The 16,268-nt window shown below is 39.6% G+C and overlaps 1 protein-coding gene across 2 annotated transcripts in view; it reads left to right on the forward strand.

The window, feature by feature from the left end:
- LOC122662330 (kinesin-like protein KIN-4C) overlaps positions 1 to 10,176 on the forward strand; it is a 56,176-nt gene extending 46,000 nt beyond the window's left edge. For both annotated transcript variants that reach the window (XM_043857926.1, XM_043857928.1), the window contains exons 26-28: positions 7,763 to 7,858; positions 8,334 to 8,933; positions 9,650 to 10,176. In XM_043857926.1, the coding sequence (XP_043713861.1) occupies positions 7,763 to 7,858; positions 8,334 to 8,933; positions 9,650 to 9,973 (1,020 nt within the window). In that variant the 3' untranslated portion in view covers positions 9,974 to 10,176. The remainder of the gene's footprint in view (positions 1 to 7,762; positions 7,859 to 8,333; positions 8,934 to 9,649) is intronic.
- The last annotated feature ends 6,092 nt before the right edge of the window (positions 10,177 to 16,268 follow it).

Genomic DNA, 16,268 nt, shown 5'->3' on the forward strand with positions numbered 1-16,268 from the left:
TTCCCCTATCTATTTTGTCTCGTTTTTAATGATTTGTGTAGATCAGCTTGATTCAAATCTCTCTGTTCCCTCCTTGCACAGATTTTGATTTATGTTACTGCATAGGGCTGTCCTGCTGTATTCTGGTCATAGTTTAATATTTTGGTTGAAACCAAAATTTTGGTCAAAACCTGGACGGTTTCGGCTGCAAATTTCGGTGAAGGGTTTTGAGGTCCAAATGGCCAAATTAAGTCTCAAAACTTCTAGGAAAAACCTATTTTAGGCCCTCTAAACACAGTGAAACCTTTAGATTTTAAAAAGCACAATCAAAATGGTAGTTTGACTTTGGGGTATAGTTGGTAGTATATGTTGTACACTGCTGTATACATTCTCTAATATGGCTTATTCCATACAAAGTTTAGTACTAGAACATACTTAATTCAATTAAAACAACTTAAATATGCGTTAGGAATGAAAAGACAAAATTATTAACCATTTCATAAATCATACATCATGCATGGTTCATTACAAAGAGTCAAGATTACAAGCAAGTGACCCCTATGCCCATCGTAGAGTCCTAGTACCACATCGAGTTTCAGGCAGGATCAAGACCACTAAAATGTTGTTGACCACCGTATCACAAAAAGCTGGCCATGTTATAGTATGGTGGAACAAATGCTTGAAGTCCTCCACAACAGCCCTTTACATGGAATAGTTAAGATACTAGAGGTACCCTAACGGCCTAACCTGGGGTATAGATCTCTGAACCATGACGAACTTGATACTGAGCCATTGTTAATGGATATTGGTTTTTGGAACCAGCATAAACATGTATAATTGAGGGGCTGGGATTGAGAAGATATTGTCCGTAAATGATGACCTAGCGTGTGTCTGATAATAATGATGAAGAGCTATATTGCCCATACGCACCATACCCACCGTAATCGAAACCGTTGCTCTCTGTGGTATATGACGGTTCACGCTACTGCCTATGCACACTACTCTCCTTAGACTCAAGCATCCGAGAGTGCCAATCAAGTTCGTAACATTGATGTCCATGGACTGCATGCTATCATCTTCCTCTGCAGGTAGTGGTATGAATCGACCGTACGGGCCTCTCAAGTATCCAGAATGTGTTGGGGGGGGGGGGGGATTGTGCACCATGGTCAGCATATTGTGTGGCATGATCGAATTGACTATTGCATATGAAGCGGATCGGCTCAGCCTCCGTCTGGTGCTATCCCTCGCACATCCCTACAAATCTACCAACCCCATCATCACCATCACTACCATTACCACCACCACCTCCACCACCATCATCACCATCACTACCATTACCACCACCACCTCCACCACCATCATCATAACCATCAGATGGGGACGGTGTGCGAGTATGGCCGCTAGAATGTGACTAGTTGACATCCTCATCATCATCCTTGTTAGGTTGAGACTCAAAAGGTCAGGGTATGTGAATGAACATAGCCCTCTCGAGACGCCATAAACTCATTGACATCATACCCATCTGACTAGCTATCTCGGGGTGGGGCCTACCCTTGGGCCAATCCATGACAGGGTCACCTCGATCCCTCACTCACTCGTATAGAGGATCCTCCTCATCATCTAAATCCACCTGAAAAATGTTTGGCCTCTTGGAATGGATAAGTGAGAATATACTTCAGTTGCGCTTGCATCCGGAGGCAGAACATGTCTGGGAGAGTACCTTTATTGCTATCTTTCTCAAGTTAGGTGCTTTACTTCCACAGAGCACCCACCATTCACTTGCATTAGAGTATTAAGATTGTTCATGTTAAGTGATTGTACTTGGTACATATGTAAATGAATTAAATGGAGACAAAATGATAAGGTAGTGGGCCTACCAGGAGCTATGGTTTCTCGGCTATGCTTTGCAGCTGTATGACCGGAAGTCCTAAGAGAATCCTTGAAAGTCTTTATCTATACTCATTTCAAACATTGGTAATGTTCACATCAGTACGAAATCAAGTATTATATTCCTTATAAATGCTTGACAAACTACAAGTCTCACCTTATTATTACACCTGGATTATAGAGTTGGCTTTGGCTCCAACTTGGTCACCACATCTTTCACTGCATCCATCAGTGATTCATCCATCCCAAGTCGATGCTTGTATTGGTACTTAGGATTGGCATGATGTGCTGAGAATGATATAAAGAACTTATCAATTCTTGTGAAGATGTAAATGTAATGTAAATGAACTAAAGTACCTTAAAATAAATATAAAACTCACCAGCCTATGTCTTGGATGCGTCAAGTGCTTCTTCCATTTATCCTCAACAATCTTCAGGTACGCCCTCTCACCATGTGGTAGCGTTGCTTACACTGGATCCTTTATCATCTCCATGGTTACATACAGGTGTGGCAAAGGAGGCTTTTTTCTCTGAGTCAACCATCCTCAATACCTTTACCATTGACTTTAGTATAAGAACGACCTTCTTCAGGTTTTGCCAGAACTGGTCCTACCATGTGGCAAACCAGACTCCCTCCAACTAAACCAATTCTCTGAAGCAAACATGGGTCTAAAACCATCCATCTTCGCCTCAAAGCTCTTCAATGCAATGTAGTTGGTGGCAAATCGAGTAATGTCAGACTTCACCAAATGTCCATTGCTCTTCTCACTCAACAGCTGTAGAGTTGTAGACAAATATGGTCACTTGTCTTGCCCTCTCAACTACAACCGTTATCATGGATCTCTTCCCATAATAGCTGTCATGACGGTTAGGCGGTCCAAGGCGTTGGAGAGGGTAATAATTCAACGCGACACCAAGCAGGTGACCAAGGCGTCTAAGGTGCCCGCCTAGGCGACCAAGGCGCTCAAGTCGACCAAAGCACCTGGACGCCTGGCGCCTAGGCGACGCCTTGACAACTATGATAGAGTTCCCATGTCCTTTAGCATGAGGTCAATGCAGTAGGCTGCACATAGTGTCCAAAAGAGGAGGTACATGTTGTTATGCATCACTCTCTCACCAACCTTCTTAAAGTTTCTCCCATTGTCTATCACCACTTGGACATCGTTCTGTATCCCACCTCTTGTGCAACTACTTTCAGCAACTTATATAAATATATAAATATATATATACTTTGCATGCTTTTTCTGCTTGGATGTATCCATAAAATTTATGAAGATAGTTTTACCATCATAATAGACCATAAAGTTGACGATGGACTGTCTAATGGGTCCAGTCCAACCATCAGACATCACAATTACTCCATAGCTCTCCCATGTCCCCTTCAATGTATCAATGCATTCCTTCAACTCCTTTTGTTGGGGTAACTAAACATTCAGGCAGCGAGCCTTGTCCCACATCAAATGGGAGCGGATTAAGGCTGCAGAGATTTGTGGTTGCTGGTGTAGCTGGAGCTTGAGCAGAAAAACAATCAGAATAAAGAAAAGGAAAAAAAATAGAGAATAGTCGAGGTCGGAGGAGGGGAAGAATAACTTACAGGATCATTGGAGCCTAGTTCGTGGTCGCGGGAGTCGCTGGGGGCAAAAGTTGGGACAGGGTTCGAGGGTTTCATTTCTTCCCTTGAGCGAAGGTGTGAGACCAGGAGTAGCCAGAGTTGAGGGTTTCATTTGATATTTTTTTTGCCTTTCGGTGATTTGATGTAAAACAGTGTACAGTAATAACGTACACAACCCAATAAAACATCACAGATAGAATAAAACACAAAAAAAATAAAAAAAATGATAAAATAGAGCCTTGACAATAAAGTGCCAAGCGCCTTGCCCCCAAGATTTCCACTTGGACACCAAGGTGGCACCTAGGGGATGCCTTGACAACTATGGTCTGTTGTATCTGTCTTCTGTTTGCCTCTGTCTCAACATCAGTAGGCATGTAATCTCTACTAGAATCATCAGAGTCAGCCCCTGCTGGTGGGTGTCTCTCTAGCATTGCCTCACCCAACTTCTCCCTTGCCCTTTGCTTTTCCAACTTCCTTTGTCTTCCTCCCTTTATGAGGATAGCCATGGCCTTCTGTACCTCACTGAGGACCTTGGAGCACTTGGTCACATCCGTGTAGCCACTACAATCTAGTGACCCCCTAAATTTATTATCTTGCGACAATATCTACGTTGTGACCTTTTCTTGTCATTCTCTATAGGTAATTTATGGCCCTTGCTTCCATGCTATGTCTCCACTTCCGCTATCAGCCATTGTGCAATCTTTTTAATTCTTACACTATTGCATAAAAATAGTAACATATGCACGTTATTATCTATTCTACATCATTTAGGACTCCTAAAACAATAATATAACTATTTTCTAATTTTTTCCTAACTCTTTTTTCTTAATTAACAACAATAATTTTAATTTTTATTAAAATAATAATACCATAATTTATCAAACGTAATCATAAAATAAGATATTAACCAGTATCTTCAGTCATAAATTTTAAAGAATATTCAAACCATAGCAGAATTTCCCCTATTTTCCCCCCCGAATTTTCCGTAGGTTTTCAAAATAATTTTGTAAAACCTAGAAATTAAAAGAATTAATTTTCTTTTACAGAAAAGGACTCTGTGAGGCCATAAATCACCTAACAGTGTCTAACATAGACTCCGTGAGGCCATAAATCGGCTAACAATGTCTAACATATATAAAATTGAGCCCTAAACACTTAGTCTTATCCATTTTTTTTTAATCAAATTTTATTGCAAGAAAATCAAATTTTTTTAAAGGAAATAAAAACTATTTTTAAAACAGAAAATAAATTCCGGTTCCGTGAAGTCGTAGATCAGGCTACAATGTGTAACATATAAAAAATTGAAGGCCATCAACCAAGTAATTACCCTATTTTTTGCACAAAAAAAAAATAATGATATTTAAGAAAAGTAATATACCTCCAATATTGGATCTTACGCAAATCTTCCAACTACATAGAACATTGTCGCTTCCAATGCATTTCTCTACTGTCCAAAATATTTGTTCCATGCTTGTAGGAGAGTGATTTGGCAAAAAATCTCAAAACACAGGAAATTTTGGAAGGTTTCCTGTCGTAACTGGAGAAACCTGTGAAGTAGGTCAAAGTTTTAACCCATTTCGTTTGAAACACAGGTTTTATTAGTTATTGAATGTAATGTTTTGACCAATATTTCGGCAAAACGAGATATTGGACTGAAGTTTCGGTGTTTTCACCGAAATTGCTACAGAAATCTGTACATTTTCTTGTATCACAATGCATTTTGTTTTGACAGCTGTTGAAATCAAAACATTTCACGAAATCTTGATCCATAATTCTGGTTTCAGGCTGTATAATTTGGTTTTTGATCTATGGTAGCCATCATTTGGTATATTTTAATTACAATTAAGTGACTTGTTGTTTTCTGTTGTTTTTATGTGATATAGTTAGGTCCTAAATCGTAAACAATGCATATTATCTTTCCAGAAAGTAGCTACATACACTTTTTTGCTTGGAATATTAAGGATACATTTGGTAAAACTAGAAAAGATAAAACAAGGAATGAGCAAATTATAGGTAATTTAGGCGTAGCTCCAATAAACGATATGCTGAGAGGAAGTCATTTGTGTTGGTATGGGCATACACAATAAATACCTTTCAATGAACAGATAAGGAATGAGACTATTTAATGTAGTCCTAGATTGGTAGGAGACCAACTAGGAACCAGTACAGCATGATCTGATATGAACTAGTAGTCCAAATTGGGCAAAATATGATTCTTGGTCAAAATTAGGGTTAGGATTTGAGGTGTAGTTATGCTAGGCAAATGTAGGGAAGTCTATCAATGAAGGTTACTTTAAGTTTCGATGGAGGAATGTGTGCTGGAATGAATTGGCAGCAAGTTAGGTTTAGGGTTTTGAAAGGTGGAAGATGATGGAATCTAGGGTTTATAATAATAGAAAATCAGGTGGTTTAATGGGCTTAATATTTAGGTTGAGTGTGGATAGGGTGGAGGGGAATATATGCTGAAAGTTACGGCTAAATCAGATTGTTAAATCTGGAGTTATGGAGGTTTCCTAGTAGAGATAGGAGAGAGGGGTAAAAGTGTAATTTCAGACAATAGGATGGGTGGATGGTAATGAAATTTGGATCGAGTATCTTTCAGGGTTTGAGGAAGATTAGATCAAAATTTTAGCAGGTTCTAACGGTTAGATTTGGTTGGGCAGAATTCTCGCGAAAATCACCTTGAGTATGATCTTTTAGAAATGAAGAAGAATAGTTTTAGGTTTTCAGTTCTAGACTTACTTGTGGATGAAGAACAGATTGGATCAAACTTGGGGTGTTGTTGTACACTTGAACAGTGCTTGATGCTATAGAATCACTCTTGAAATCAGAACTTGAATGTAGAACTTGAACGTAACAACAATGGAGAAAACAAATAACCAATTTGAACCACCCGGGCTTCCCACTGCAAGGTATCAATCAGATCAAACACCAGTTCCTTCAAACGATCCACCTAGGCTTCACACCGCAAGGTGTCGATTGGACCAAACACCAATCCTACCAGCCTTGATCAAACACAAGACAAATCTTTAATGGAGAAGAAGCAACAAAAGCTTTTTCATTAATCAAATTCGTCTTCCATGCTTGCCCACCTTACAACCTTATATAAAAGACTCAAAAATAGACTCCTACTCTAAAAAGTAAAGGCCTAACCCAATCCTTAACCTATTAGATAACTTAAACTGACTAGTAAACTGAAATACTAAAGGAAATAGACTCAAAACATGGCTGGACTTATAAAGTCCTAATCCAGCCCAACTTAAGTAACAATTAAATAGTCACATGACCACTTAACCAAATCACATGATCACATGACCACTAACCAAATAGAAAGAAATCTACTAACTAATCCCGTATGTAACCTTATTACCCATATTTTAAGCCCATAAAAGTAGCCTATTACATAGAAAACTCATGGGCTCAAAAGCCCAATATGTATATAATCCAACCCTAGACTCATTGCTAATAAAATAAGTCCATTTGGGTGATGAATCTGCATCACAATTCAGATTGAAAAGCATAAAAATACGAGTGTGCCTAAAATTACATTTGGAGAAGTGATAATAATAGGCATATATGTATTATGATTGACAACAAGAATAGAACTGAATATGACATCTAAATGCATTCTGCAAGTATGATTTTTAATGCTTTATGTAAAATGTATCATAATATCATCACATAGGTAGGTCCAGATGGCGAGTTAGTTAACAATTTGACCCTTCCAGAGCTTGGGTCAAAAGGTCTTGACTAGTAGATGGGTTAGGAGGATTGATAAACCCCTTTTATTGACAAGATGACGAATCTACAAGTTTAACCTCTTATTCCAAGCTGGGTCTTAAAATACTGATGGCAACAAAAACAGTGATATCCACAACTGCACATCTTAGTGAAAAATGAGCATACTAATTTACTTTGATGTTCAAGGAAACCTCCAATATTGTTTATTACTGTTCTTTCGCTGTCTACGTGCATGTTCATTATTATCAATATCTACTCCATGGAGATCAGTGTTACTGTACAATGAGAAAAGTATCTTTCTCTGCAAAGGTGGAAGGCTGGAAGCAGAGCTGCTGTTGGCCCCTTGCTACTTGTACCCATGTTTTGGGATCAAACCCCGTCTTCATCTGTTGCTACTTAAAATCTACTTTGTTTTTCCCTAAAAGCAATGCTGTTTGCAATTGCAGCTTTTTATTGCTCTAACCTTGTCCATTTTTCTTGTCATTATACTCCATTATACACTATGCTGACTGGTACTTTGGTTTGCACGGTAACCTGAAACAGAAGTTGACTTTAACGAACAACACCATGGAGAATATGTCAAATTTCGGGGTCCAAATCCCAAGCACTAGAGATGGACATGTATATGACTTCCGCCAGGTACCATCCCTCTCAATTATGTTTGTGCTATGTAGATCATTTATGATATTGTTTTCTTATTAAATATCTCTGTGGTTTTAAAACTAAGATTAGAATCTGTTGAATTGGCCGAGTCAACCCCTGCCGATTCCGATTAAACTGGATTCTATGTGTATTGAGTCTGACTGCGTTGGGTAGAGTCAAGGAAAGTCTGACCGATTCTGACTGAGCAGCGATTCACAGCCGATTTTCCAGGTGATTTCAGGACAAATCAACTTGGAATTGAGTCGATTGATGAAGACCAATTCCATACCCAGTTCCGAGTTTAAAAAGCTTGGATATCCACGACATTAAGTAGTCTAGCTATTATAACAAATAGTAGAATTACTTTAGTTGGCTACCGCTGACTAAAATTTATTTATCCTATTTGATTTGTTATTCTCATTATGGTTATGATCATTTCAATGAACTGAATACTCCATCTGCTTTGCTCAAGGGACCCCGCAACTCCAGTATCTTTAGCTTGAGCAGAAATAGCAACGAATTATTGGAGGACATGGACACGTCTGAGTCAGAAGGCTCTGAATCTGAGGCCATTGACGATGAGTGGGTAAACTCTGTAAAAAGACCAGTTAAGAGGAGGTCATCTAGAGCTCAATTAGTAGCATCCCATCATGTAGATGTCAGAGTTCCAGAAAACTTGAGCTCAGAGTCCTCGAGCAATGAAACAAATTGTAAAACTATGAACACTTCATCAATCATATGTTGCTCCTGTTCTAAAAGATCATTATGTAAAACTCCAAAATGTGAATGTCGGGCTGCTAATGGCACATGTGGTGAATCATGTGGGTGTGAGCCGATTAAATGCTCAAATAGAGAGGCTGAATTAATAAACAAGGAACTGGGTGACCAATCTCTATCTGAAAGGGCTGAAGGTGACATGTGCAGTATTGGAACCAACGAAATTGAGAGGACTAAGGTTCTTGTATCTCACGGGGCAATGCTTCTTCAGAATGCATTATCTGATAAGCCTGTTGAGGTAAATGAAGATCGTGGAACACAGAGGAAAGCACTATCTGACATTGGGAACTCACTGGTATGTCCTCTCACTTTTAAGTGTACATTACTTTTGACCATGTAATTAGGACACTTCATTTTTCCAAAAATTTTTGGGATCAGACACCACATTGATGCTGGACACAAATACCTACACCATGTATTCTGTATAATTCTTTACAGTGAACACTGACAACCATATTTGTGTAATTTTGCCAAGATCTTCGGACTTGAAGAGAAGTTTGTTTGTTTCTCATTAATTTGCACAGAATATGTTACCACCACACCAAATGAATAATTAGAGATATGTGGATGACAACATATCTCAAAAGACAGCTCTTGATTTTCTATGCACAATAATCCGCTTTTTATACAAGATAATGGGAATTTATTGTTTAGCACAGATGAAATAAAAGAAAATTTGGCCATGCCAGTGAGTAGAATTTTCTTTTAGTTAATCTAAGTGCTGAACAATCAATTCCCATTATCTTGTTTTATACTTTTGTTCCCACATGCATTCTGGGCTGTATTTTTTTTTGCCTTGCCATGCTAACAAAGATAAAGTGGTTATTACAACCTTCCCATCCAACAAAAATGAAATGGTTATTTACAATCTCCATGTTTACATTGCTATTCTCTGCGTCATTACAGTCCATTTATAATTTTGTAATGGAAGTAATAGGACCCGCTTTTCATTTTATCATTCTTCGGATTACCATATTGATTTCTTTGGTGTATTTTTTATCACGCATGCAGGCCAAGCCAAATGCACCAAAGCCAAACCAGAGGAAAAAATGGCGAAGATCTGTCATTCAGCTTGTTCCAGAGACGCCACCTTCCAACCTACCAGAGACCACTGAAGCCCCACAGAAGCCAGAGAAAAGTACGATGGAGCCAGAAGTTCCTCTAAAATTGCCGCGAGCAATGAGGCCAGTAATGGGAAATAATAATCTCTTGAAGGAGAGAAATTTCAGCCAGTCAGATGAATCCATTGCTAATAAGGAGGTGGGAATAGTTACTCCAAGAAGTCCTGCTCGACAGACAAGGAACTCAGAAGTGAAAGAGAACCATGGAAACTAATTCACATTAGTCATTTGTTCTTATTGTTAATATCTATCATTCTTTGATAATTTGTACATCTGACAGAATTTCCTATTGGATCCAGGGGAATCAACTGTGCAATTTGAAACATGTAAGTTAATAGATCCTTCGAGGATTGATCAATCCTCTTCATCAGGTTTATTGGTTTTGGAATGGAAAAGATGACGGATCAATTTCTTATCTCCTTGTTTTTTTTCCCCTTGCAATTTACTTGCCAAACTCAAAGGATGAACAAGTTCATACCACAGTTCATTTTTTTTATGTGAAAAGGAAAACTATTATTCAGGAGAAGTAACCATATTATAAGCCACATCCCCTTCAACAGATCCTACTATACCTTGCATACTGATCCTAGTGGACGTAATTACTTGGTTTGTATCTATAAGCAATAGCATCTGCAAAGTGTCATGTTCAAGAAATAAAACTATAGCATACCAAACTTCAATTTTATCTTACAAATGTCCGGTAAAAGATCAAATAATGTCTATGTAGTGCATGATTTCTTTCGTGTTTGAGTGAATGAGAAGTTTGTTTTCCATCCCAAGGCTAGTCCTTTGCATTTTGGATTGCAAATCCTTTAGCTGTTGCATAACTTGTGCTCTGAACACATCTGGTTCTTGCTGTGAGAAATTTAAAACTCTTTCTTGCTGCCTCTCAACTTTAATTTCAAATGATCCATCACAAAATGCATTAGCTACTCCTGCTGGATGTGGTATTGGATTGGGTGCTTCTACATGGTAGTGCAAGTTATGATTTTTTCTCTATTTGCCCTACCTTAAAATCACTTCGAAGCCCAATCTTCATGCAATATTGATAGATTATATTTAACAAGTATGTTTTTGTTTCTATGAACTGCGTCATTCTAGCAGACCACAAATTGTTCATTAGAATAGTACAATTTCTATATAAAAAAAAAATCTTTACAATTTTTGAAAAAGCACAATCAGAGAATTAAAATTTTGATTATAAATCTGAGTGTAGTTTTTTAGCACAATCCAGTCTAAATCAGAAGAGAACTCAATGCCACATATCCAAAGCTATATCGCTATAAACAAAAATGTGGTCTAGCGAGATATTACTCTCTTTGCACCAATGACTAAGAAGAAAAGAAAAGAGTCAAAGGGAACACTACTTCTGGTGTGGAAAGATTGGTAGTTTCCAAAGAAATCACCAGGAGGTTCTATCATTTGATAATTGATTAGTAACTTCGGAGTTCAAATGGCAAACAACCGTCTTAACTATTAATTTTCCAATAAGTACAATTTTAAGAGTTTAGCAATGTGAGTAGGAAAATATGACCTAATAAGAGGTTCATTCCATTTAGGGTTTAGTTTGTTTGGTAGAAAATAAAAAGATAAGACTATTTTTTGGATGAGCATTTAGGGTTTGTTGATGGGGTATTGATGCCTTTCTAAGGCAGCAAAGCATCTGATAAGCATTTATCTTCAAACAAGTTTTTCCTAACACCGAGCCCCTTAGGTCTTTCTTAACGCAAACAGTGTCCCAACATTGAATTCCTTGGTTTTTTTTTCTTTCCTAAAAAAGATCCCGCTCTTATACAGAAACAATCTAGAGTTTCTAAAATAAGATTCTAAATTTGTGCTTTTTGCTCTTGCAAAGATGAAACAATCATCCAAAAAGAGGTGGTTAATTGGTCTTCCCAATCCATTCACGAAATCCCTTCTATTTCTTGCGGGAGTGACTGAATTTGAGAAAGCTGCTTTGTTGGATATTTTGGGATTCTTTCTTGGCCACTTTCCTGTTAAATACTTGGGTTTGCCATTGATTCTGGCAAGGCTCATTGCACATCACTGCTCTCCTATGTTGGACCTTATCAAGAAAAAACTTCAGTTTTGGAAAGGCAAGTTGCTCTCCTATGTGGGTTGGTTGGTTCTCATCAAATCAGTGCTACAATCTTCTTTCATCTTCTGGACATGTATTTATGGGCTTCCATCCTCCACCATCAAAGCTCTTGAATCTCTTATGGTCTCCTTCCTTTGGAAAGGTGTTGAAACCTCCAGACACCTCCACCCCATTAGTTGGGCTTCTGTATGTCTCCCCAAGGAAGAGGGGGAGGGGGGGGGTAGGCCTTCGCCGCATCAAAGATATGAACTTGGCACGCATAATCAAGTTGATTTGAAGGTCGTTTCTAAAGAAAACAGCATTTGGGTTGATTGGATATACTCTGGCATTCTTCGATCTGACTCTATTTGGTTTGTTGCTTCTACTTCGGATACTTCTTGGGTCTAGCGCAAGATTTTCTCTCTTAGATAGGTGGCTATTCAAGCCATTCACTCCAAGATTGGGGATGTATCCTCTACTGCTCTTTGGTTGGATCACTGGCACCTAAAGGGTATTCTCATTCACTTGGTCAGCTCTAGAGCTATCTACAATTGTGGTTTAAACAGGAACTCACAGGTAGCTGATATTATCTTTAACGAAGACTGGGATCCACCCCACTCTCTCCACCTGGGCCTCAATGAAATCTAGGATGCTCTTCCTCTTCCGATTTGTTCAGATCTAAGGATGCTTGGAATATTGTTCGTCTCAGAAGTGATCTGGTTCCTTGGAGAAAGCTCATTTGGTTCAAAGGCCACATTCCCCGGCACGGCTTCACTGTGTGGCACGTCTTCACAAACTGCCTCCCAACACAGTCCTTCCTCCATCTTCGGCAGATCCCAGTCTCCCCTTATTGCTGTCTTTGTTGGAATACTATTGAAGATATAGATCATCTATTCTCTGTTTGCCCGCTTTCCTCGGCCATCTGGAAGGGAATTCTAGTCAAGTGTTGGCCTCGTAGGCGGAGAGTTCTCAACTTCTCTAGGGAGTGGTTATGGATAGACATGACCTTTGCTGGCTCTTCGATTTGTGATATAGTTGGTAAACTGGCTTTTTGTGCTTCCATCAACCAGATTTGGATGGAGCGTAGCATTAGGAAATGGACTTCCAACTCCAGGCCTCTTAGTTAGATTTGGGACTCCATCTCTTTTGACATTAAAGCAAAGATCTCTGCTGTAACTTCTCCTAGTATTGATTCCCCAAGGAACATACATATTGTTGTTTCCTGGGATCTCCCCCCTCCTCTATCCAGCTGACCTCCTCCCCTGTTTGAGGATGTGTTAGCTTGTATATTTGTGTTTCTTCTCCCTCCCCCCTTTTTTGGGTCTCTGTTGTTCTTCTTCCTTGGTAATGAATTATTTATTCACCAAAAAAAAAAAAAAAGTTTTTCCAGTCCATTTTCCATAAATCTTGAGAAAGTTCCTCAATATGGGATGATGTTTTCACAAACTAATCGATTTACTTTGATTAGAAAAGACACCAAAGACATACAACCATTAATTGAATTACACCAATGATTAGAAAATCCTAAGTATTTCATGATATCAAATACAAATGACCACTCTAGAATACACCTTAGACATGCCTATCTTAATTGCCATTGGCTTTCCTTTCCCCTTCTTCCTCTTAAATAAATTGATAATCTTCTTTATTAGGACTTAACTGTCCAAAATCCACCTTCCTTAACAAAGGCAGTCTGAAACACAAAACTAATCTTTTGCAAAATCTATTTTCTAAGATATTTGAGTTGATTTTTGTAAGCCACAAAAATATAAACTGATGGACCTGAAAATCATTTCCAGAAACTGTCTACAACTCACTTATTCAAGCTCAGGGCATAAGATTTTTTCGTCTGAAAACCGTTCGGCAACGAAGACATTAGCAAGAAACCACCATGGATAAGTGTTAGAACTAGCCTATTCTCAATGGTAAATTTTAAGTGCCTCCTTTTATCATGTGGCTTTAATCACACCCCCTCATTCCCTCTTCTACAGAGTTGGCAACCAATTGGACTAGTTCAACCTGGACGTCTCTGGTAATGACTGATCTCCCAACTAGACCCAACCCAATACCGAGTGGCTAGTAGGAAAATTAGTGGCTCCAGATGTGAAAAGAGTTCTATTGGGTTGAAGGACAATGAAATGGTTCAAGTTGTAGAGAACACCCCAAGCCCATGTCCAATTTGAAGGGGTTTGTGGGAAAAACCAGCTGCATTGGATAGTTTGGGTCAAAGATCCAAGAACTTCTCAGTCTACTATTTTTTGTAGATTGCTTCATGTATTTCATGTGATTGCACTGGTTGTGCTGGCATTGGATGATATCCACTAGTCAATCGCTCCCATTATTGGATCCGTGCACTAGATTGGCGTTCACACGGATTTGTGTTTAGGTTTGTGTTGATGCTCTCCCTCCAACTTCAGTCGCCATTGTTGACGACAAAGGCTTCTCCTTCCAACAGAAAATCCATTTTGAAAGGCTCCCTCCTCAGTGCCTCATTTACAAGATTTTTGGCCACCCCACTCAGGCCTACACTCCCAAGCCCCCTACTACTGTTGGGCACAAAGATCACCCTCTGCCCTCAATGGCGGAAGATCCTGGCACCTCAATCTGCCCGCCTCCCCTATCATCCCTTAAGTCTCTGGTTCCCGTGGCCCCAGCCATGGCTAGAGAAGAAGTAGGCATTGCAGGTACCGTCGCAAGGAGACTCCAACTTCTAGTTCTCCCCGGGGCCATGACATTGGTCTTCCCTCCAAACCGCCAGTCCTCCACACTACTACCGTAGATCTAAACAACTTCAAAGTCCTTTGAACCTCCAGTCCCAGTAACGATGGAGACATCAACACTGACCTCCACTCTGAGTCGTTGACACCCATTTGGTCGACATGCTTCCACCTCCTTGTCGATCGACCTATAGTCCTCACCCTCCTGCTACCCCTGCTATCCCTTGCCTTCCACAATCTTTTTTTTTTATAACTAGATTTTATTCTCTGAAACAAAGTTCTAGCAGCATCTACAAATAAAGCCAAAGCAATACAATTAGGGGGGTCGGAAGACCAAGTGCAGTGAGATTGGAAAGAGGCACCCGTGGAAGCGAGGAGATCAGTCACTGTTAGATTCTCGAAGAGCATGAATGAAGGAAATCCTCAGAATCAAAGACGAAAGATGCCTACAATCCTTAACAAGGGAAGAAATCCTCCATGGAATTGAAAAACCTTGAAGTTAAGAATGTCCACCACTAACAGATTATCACTTACAATAATCAAATTCAAGATTCGTTGAGATAAGCTACTGTGAGAGCATATCGAACTGCCAAAATTTCAGCCACTAGAGCATAGTTCCAACCAATTCCCACTGAAAACCAACACAAGAAAGATGAATTTTCCGACCTACAGACATCACCTATGCTCGCTTTCCCTGGATTACCTTGATTGACACCACCCACATTGAATTTCACAAATGGGAAAGGTTGAGGGGACCACTTGACCAACTTGGGGATCTGTGTACCATGACTTTGAAGACCAGTGGTATGTTCCCTGACATTTGAAATAGAGCGACGGAAGATGGCTCGAGTGTTGAAGTTGGTATATCTGAATATAAGATCCTAATAGTTATTCCATATGTGCCACAGTATAAAGCAGATAAGCGAGACTTTAAACTTCTTCTCCCGATTCTGAGTGGAATTGGTCTTCAACTAACCCACAATACTAGTAATAATATCTCCACTCTGAAAAGCTTCTGAGAGACCCAGTTGGTACCACAAATTCTTGACCACCAGACAATCAACAAATAAATGATTGGCAGTTTGGGAGTGTTGATGACATAGTTGGCAAAGGGGATTTTTAGATTAAACCCCCTTGGAATTAGGAGATCCGGCAAAGGAAGCTTTTGATGCAAAATCTTTCAAATAAAAAATCTGAATTTTTGGAGTGGTAGGAAGGTGCCAAATTCTTAACCAAAAGCTAGGATTTGGTGGATGAGAGATCCCACTAATAGCAATGCTATACGCAGAAGTCATAGAGAAGCTAGATACCAGATAGGCCTTACGCTGCTAGGCCAGCTGTAGAGCTATATCTGATCCGTACTTCCTTGCCTGAGTGGAGCTGATATACCTGGACCATGTCGAGTGGTTCCTGGGTGAGAGAGTATTACAGCAGTTTGGGATTGATCAGCCGGTTCCTGATCCGCCACCCCAATCCTTCCATGCATCGCGGACGGGTTCAACCTTGTCCTTAGAAGGGAATGGGAAGAGGGATGGAGATGACCTCCCCTACAACTTTTGCTTCTGTCCTTAACCTCTACCATAGAAATCTCTCTCCCACACGTGCCTCCCCACTCCCCACTCCCCATACCCTTCCCCTCTTTATCCAATTCATTTGTAGGGGACCCCACATCTCCCCTCCACTTACATCCCACGATGGACTCACCCTTTCCCGCC

The sequence above is a fragment of the Telopea speciosissima genome, chromosome 5, assembly GCF_018873765.1.
Source record: "Telopea speciosissima isolate NSW1024214 ecotype Mountain lineage chromosome 5, Tspe_v1, whole genome shotgun sequence".
Taxonomy (NCBI): Eukaryota; Viridiplantae; Streptophyta; class Magnoliopsida; order Proteales; family Proteaceae; genus Telopea; species Telopea speciosissima.